Genomic DNA, 6,875 nt, shown 5'->3' on the forward strand with positions numbered 1-6,875 from the left:
CTCTGGGTTTCCTACAGTTGTTTTTGATTGGCTGGGGAATCACTTATCCATAAAAACAAAATTAAACTAAAAATAAAACCAGCAATTACTGCCATGTGATTAAAGGCATTAACTTTCTTTCCGGGGGTACCTGGTGTAAAGAAAATTTGTATTTTCGTCATCCAATACACACTTCACATTTTTGTGACTACTACAGGAATAAACAAGGAACTTTCTCACCATCAGCAAATTATACATTATTCAAAAATATTGCACGACCTGTGCTACAGGAATTGTTATAAAATAATGTCAATAAATTAAAGCTTCAAATTATGTAAGCCATTTGTAATGTAATATATGTTGCCTTGATTTTCTTTCTCCTGTTCATCACTTGTGTCACAATTACATCTCTGCAGTAGTTGTGTGCCTTACAAACTGAAGTTTTGACAGTGCATTTCTTTTGATGCATTCTTCTTGCATGAAAATATTCAGGGTTGGCTTCAACATGTCAGACAAACATCCTCTTGGCAGCATTCAGGGGATGGGAACAGTCTGCGATTGAATCTTTCCCCAGTTTCGTACATAAAAGTGTTCTGTGATTGTAAACATCAAAAAGCAGATTTGTCAGACTGCATTACAAGTATCCATTGTAATTTACAATTTGAACCCTATTGGCAGCAAAACTTTTCTAACATGGTTTAAAAGATGTTGGATAATGAAGACTGACGAAGTTATAATTGACTCAACTTTCACACCCTCCATAGTCATCATTGTCTTTGGACGCATTTAGTTCACATGGCTATGGAAACACTCCAGTTAACACCTATATTTCATACTTTAAGGTTCATCAGGCTGTTATTGCTAAGATTATGTAAAACAAATCGAGATTTTCTGTGTGATAATATTGCTATGCACACTTAGATCAAAAGCTGAACAGCTTTTGATTAGCTTATATTCTACATTTATTCATCTGTGATGGTTGAAGGCTACCACTCTACAGGCCTTGGCATCATGCTCCTAGACCAAAGTGATTCAGATAAAAAGGCAGTAAATGGCTCAGCTGATAATACTGACATATATAGCAAGCAGCAGATACCAAATCAAAAGTGGTGTGCAATGGAAACAACCAATGACTAAGTATTTGGAGAAAACTTAGAGCATCAGTAAGTAATTTATACAACAGACATTGTTGATAAATTGTTTAAACAACTACCTATGTCCACAGCAGGTGGTTCTGCTGCAGCAGCCTCTTGACAGTCAATGTGTTAAGGGCATTTCGTCAGCACGAAGTATCGTGCTGGGGGAAGAAGCCATGAGAACAAGTTGGCATGAAGAGTTAAAAATGCATTACCATAAGTATTTAATTCTACACTGAAGGGAAAAGAAAGGCATGCAATGCTGAAAACAAAATACTGTAGAAATGAAAACTTAGAGCATTATTAAACAACTGAGAAATACAGTGAGAAACAGATTCTATATTACAGCTGTGAGTGACGATGTAAGTCATTGGGCACTTAAATATGATGCAGCAACATAAAAAAAAATAAAAAAATATAAAAAAAAAAAAAAAAAAAAAAAGAGTTTGAGATGGCATTTCTTCCACAGCACTGTCCCCTAGAAATGTATTGGGAAGCACTGGCTCACATAGTTAAGCCAAACCAACTGCAAACAAGCAACAAATTCCACCAAAATACTTTCACATGACTTCCTGTCATTACTTCTTATCATGCACTTTTCGGTATTATAGGTCTGTTGCACAACATGTAAATAAGATGTAGATATAATATACTAACAACCTAAACAATTTAGGCCATTGACAAGTTAATCCAGGCACTACTTTAATATGATATTCATGTAAATATCCATAACTGCATTTTAATGCTCACCACTTTCCTCCCCCTCCCCCCCCTTCTTCAATCAATCATGTTTCCAAAGTTGACACTTTGTCAGGAGCACGTGCACATTCCTAAACCTCTCGTGACAAAGAGCAAACTAAAACTAGGAAGTTCTCAAGTTTGGGCCCCTTACTAATTTTAACACCAATGAGACATTGCCACCAAATTATGTAATATTAAGACACTTTACCAATAAGATCTACACTATCCCTAATGAAATAGACAATTCAACAAGATCTTGTATTTGACAAGACTTTCTGCACAAAATACCTCAATACAGCAGGTAATCTAAGCATATCAGTCTAAAAATATTCTCAACTGGAATTTCAGGGTAGCAAAATTAAAAGAAAACTTTCTTGCAAAATTTTTAATAACCATAAAATTACATAAATAATGAAATATTGTTAAATAATATGTTCAGTCTTAACATGCAAATTTTTATACAATTTTCTACATTTCCTTCACGAAGAAACATTTTGGCTTTCTGGTTTCTCTTGTTCCGTTTTTACTTCAGCTGGTTTAAGATATGCATTTATATAATTCGTAAGTTGTACCACAGCTATCAATGAAGCAATATACTCCTGCACATTTTCTCTGTTCAGATTCTGAACTTGTTTTACCAGTGTACTGTATACACGTTGTGCAAGTTTACTGGAAAGACGGCCCACTGTACTAACAGTATGAGCAACCTTGTCATCTTTTGAGGAAACTGGAACTGAAATAATAGCCCAGTGTTAAAATACTGCTCACCAACGCATTTTTTTTGGCTACTTCACTGAAACATCTTTGAAAAGATTTTTGCAACTTACCTGCTTGCTTCTCATCTTCACCAGGTGGGAAATAGTAGTCCAAGTATTTTTCCGCTACTGCTGCAGTGCTGTCAACAGTTGTGACAGCAGCAAGGCCATACTTTGTGCTCAACAACTCATTTGCCTTGTTCCAGCTGAGCTCTTTCAGGCTCTTTGCTTTCTGCACACCAGCATCCTTCACTGTTGACACTTTGCTGCAGGTTGGCCGTAAAGTTGCAGCAACATAGTTCTTTGTTGTTTCATATATCTGAAGAAAAAGTTAAAAACTTTAACATATATTTTGAATATGGACATTCCTATAATCTCTGGATGTACTATCACAACAGACAGCAAAATCAAGAAGTTACTTCCTCTTCTATGGGGGAGACTACAGCGCTGTCACTGATACCACTGAATGCTCCGATCAGCTGCCTTTTGTTCAAATAGCTACAAAATTGTTAATTTTAAAGTCCACTTTAAACAGCATGCTTTTTCTACCAGCCCGACACGTTCCACATCATTACGAAGTGTCGTTATCATGATCTATGGAACAAGTACTAATCAAATCTTTTAATCTGTTACTAAGATGTGTCAAATGGAACTAAACTTTACTTACGAAAGCTTAATCATAGAATACACTAAACGGTAAATCTTAGTCCAACACCTAGAAACAAACTGGTTAGACAACACGATACAAAACAGTACGTCAACATGGTCGTTGAAGATAATCAGAAGGGACTTCAGCTATTTCTATACTCGCTAGAACAAGTATATTTCCATTTTCCCCCTTACGTGGTAATAATCTTAAATTCACAGTTTTTTTTCAGCCCTCAAACAGTTACGTTAATCATAATACTTTTTTCTGTTGCTTACCTGTTGCGGCTGTTCTTTGATAATTGGTAATCTTTCTTCCACCAGCGAAAGTCCTTTGCATAGCGTTCCATCAACCATTTGAATGGGTTGTTCCAGTTTCTTCGCCAAGGGAGCAGCATGTTCCATTGCCTTATTCACTGTTGCTTCAGCAGTAGATAATGTCCAGTTAATGACACTATTAGATCCTTTAACCCTGTTATACATGTCAGCCGATTGATTCAACGCCATTTCAACAACAGGGAGCGTCCTAACTCTGTCGACGCATTCCAGTCTTGGTGCTACAGACATATTCTGCGCTTCGGCCATTGTAATCCCTTCCTTTAAAAGTAAATTACAGTACAATAAAACTAACGACACAGATACGTACTGTAATCAAAATGTGACTTCAACCACTACCAGCTTACCAGAAACAACACAAACGAAAAAGCCACAACACAAAGCTGTAAGTGTTGAACACAACTAGTTCCACTTTGCCGCTCGCCGCGAGTTATATACTATCGCAGGCAATGAGCGATTGTGGAGGGGAGAGGTCCAATAGTAACACGTGACGTCGACGTAGTCTCTGCAAAACATGGTCGATGATCGACTAACGAAGTTTCGAGAGCCACGTCACTGCCGCCTGTATTAGAGGCGGCCGTGACTGGGTGCAACGCGAAGCTGCATTTCGTTCAGTGTAAAGCAACATTTTTAGTGAACCTGGAATACATGTTTAAACTCCTCTTGCGACGTTTCCTGTGGGTCTTGGTGCTGCCTAATGACATTATATGTGTTAATCTGGTGAAATATATTAAGCTGGACCGGTAATGTAGTTTGTATGAGGCGCCAACACGCCAACATTATTTTACTTTTGTGACGGATGCAGTCATTATTAATAAATGATAAATATCGTCAGCCAGAAGAGTTTTTAAGAGCATCCTTTTCAGACATGCTTGTTCAAAAACAAAAGGTGGCGTTGAAAAATGGGAACACGAAAATCGAGTTTCATGAAAAATGTAAGAAAAGAACGAGTCTTTATGATTTCAGTGCAAAAAACAGTATCGTTGTTCGACCTGGAAAATGTTACTGCTGCGAAGTTAAAGCAAAAAACGCAAACGAAATCATTACAAGATCGAACTATAATGTGGCAAATGTACATTCAGTGACATCCATATGTAAACATTGTGATGACTTTCGTCTCATATTAACTACAAAAAACAGTGAAATCAGTGAACTTAAAAGGACTGTAGCCTTGTTGGAGAAACAGCTGTAACATTTTGGTTGTAAAACTCAACAGAACATCGACTCAACTTTAAACAAAGATCGGCTACCAGTGAGATAAACAATGGAAGAACGACTGTGGAAACCAGCGCAAAACTTGGAAATATAAAAAAAGTGCATCAAATAGCTGTAATGACAAACGTGATTCAACAAACACTGTCACTCAGAAACATCTAAGTCCAGATAATAATTACAAACAACAACAACCGTGCACTGTAAATTTTTCGCGCGTGTCACATCGTGAACACAGTAATGTAATTAAAAAAATTAGTCGACTGGCTTCAAGTGTGCAAAAAAGAACAAAAAGTCTTAAATTTTGCTGATTATCATGGACGTCAGATAGCAGAAAAGGTGGCAGATACAAAAACTAACCCAAGTGTCCACGCCTTTGTCAAACCAGGAACAGGCATTGCAGAAGTGACAACAACAGTGACTGTGTCGTAATTTTTGCAGGTGCAAAAGATATTGCTCATCACTGTTCTTGAAAGTGTGCTACGCAAATTAGACACCACAAATGTAGCTATTGTAAATCAACCACACCGATACAATCTACCTCCTTGGTTATGTGTAAATAAATTAATAGGAAAAATAAACAAAGAGATAGATGAAGTATGCAAAAAATTGCTGTATGTGAACTTAATAAATGTAAGCACATTAGATGGATCCATGTATACCGGCCATGGCCTTCATTTAAATCACAGTGGGAAACAATTTTTGATTGAAGAAATCTGTCATTTAGCAAATTTGAGTCACAACAGGTATAGTATAGAAGCAGTCCAAAGTACCTTGGACAAATGGGTTATAAAAAAAGATGTGGTAGCTTATAGAAATGGAGTAAGACATTTTTAGGGAAGTAGTGTGTATCACAAAAAAAGGTGATGCAGAATTAAATTTCAAATACACATTGAAGAGTGTACACCAAAATGTGCAGTAATTAACAAACAAATTTGATGAAGTAAACATACTCCTCAATAATTAATGAAAGAAGTTTCAGTTTTATATTATTGTGAACACTGGTTACAGAATGAGTATTTTCAATCCTTAAAATATTTCATTTTAATCTTGCAAACTGCTTTTGTAGAATGGAATCAAAGCATCTGAGAACTTGCATATGTGTAAAAGATAATGTAGATTATAAGATTATAGCCTCTGTTTGCAAACTAGTGTGTGAAAGAGACTTTGAAATCTCAGCTGTTGAGTTAATGTCTGAAAAAACTATTATTTTATGTGTGTATAGATCTCCTGTTAGCAACATAAGTGTTTTTTTCTGAAGAACTGGACCTTGCTTTAGGCAAACTCAAGACCACTGGGAAAACACTGGTACTGTGTGGAGATTTTAATACTGACTTTCTGAGCCATAGCCTTCACAGGGGAAAGTTCTTAAATATTATAAAAGCCTACAATCTTTGTCTGACTGTTAGCTCTCCAACACATGTACTATGATACCAGCTACAGTGATCACCTTTCACGATTACTAACCATACCTGTAAATAACATTTTGTCCAGTGTACAAAATATTATCCATAAAAGGTTTTATACTCAGAAAAATATTGAATACTTCCAGTATCTAATCAGTGAACAATCTTGGAGAGAAGTATATGATACTTCTATTACCAATGAAAAGACGGAAGATTTTTTGAACATTTTGCCTGCCACTGGATCCTGTTACCCTTCAAAAAAATGGTTCAAATGGCTCTGAGCACTATGGGACTCAACTGCTGTGGTCATAAGTCCCCTAGAACTTAGAACTACTTAAACCTAACTAACCTAAGGACAGCACACAACACCCAGCCATCACGAGGCAGAGAAAATCCCTGACCCCGCCGGGAATCGAACCCGGGAACCCGGGCGTGGGAAGCTAGAACGCTACCGCACGACCACGAGATGCGGGCTGTTACCCTTCAGTTTCTGTAGTATTTTTTGTTGTTGCATCAAGAGGTAGATTTCTTTGTTGATCCTCCTTATCCACTTTTTCTTAATGGTCCCGATATCTTCCACATTACTCTCCTTTCAAATATTAATAGTTTCTCCACTTCACATTTTATGATGTTCCAGGTTTCTGAACTGTATTTGATTGGTTCAA

At 36.9% G+C, this 6,875-nt stretch overlaps 1 protein-coding gene across 1 annotated transcript; it reads right to left on the bottom strand.

The window, feature by feature from the left end:
- Positions 1-2,226: 2,226 nt before the first annotated feature.
- On the bottom strand, positions 2,227-4,044 carry LOC126412419 (lipid storage droplets surface-binding protein 2). The gene is made up of 4 exons (XM_050082012.1): positions 3,940-4,044; positions 3,536-3,853; positions 2,684-2,930; positions 2,227-2,589 (listed from the first exon to the last, which is right to left on the bottom strand). The coding sequence occupies exons 2-4, from the start codon at positions 3,839-3,841 to the stop codon at positions 2,336-2,338; spliced, it is 807 nt and encodes a 268-aa protein (XP_049937969.1). The 5' UTR covers positions 3,842-3,853; positions 3,940-4,044; the 3' UTR covers positions 2,227-2,335.
- Positions 4,045-6,875: the final 2,831 nt, after the last annotated feature.

The sequence above is a fragment of the Schistocerca serialis genome, chromosome 1 (assembly GCF_023864345.2).
Source record: "Schistocerca serialis cubense isolate TAMUIC-IGC-003099 chromosome 1, iqSchSeri2.2, whole genome shotgun sequence".
Classification (NCBI taxonomy): domain Eukaryota; kingdom Metazoa; phylum Arthropoda; class Insecta; order Orthoptera; family Acrididae; genus Schistocerca; species Schistocerca serialis.

What these genes read in the sequence shown, in the direction of transcription:
- LOC126412419 (XM_050082012.1), bottom strand. Translation starts at nt 3,841, where the DNA reads ATGGCCGAAGCGCAGAATATGTCTGTAGCACCAAGACTGGAATGCGTC. An exon ending in TCAAAGAACAGCCGCAACAG is followed by an intron (nt 2,931 to 3,535) that starts GTAAGCAACAGA and finishes CTTTTTCTTCAG; the next exon opens with ATATATGAAACAACAAAGAA. An exon ending in TGAAGATGAGAAGCAAGCAG is followed by an intron (nt 2,590 to 2,683) that starts GTAAGTTGCAAA and finishes CTATTATTTCAG; the next exon opens with TTCCAGTTTCCTCAAAAGAT.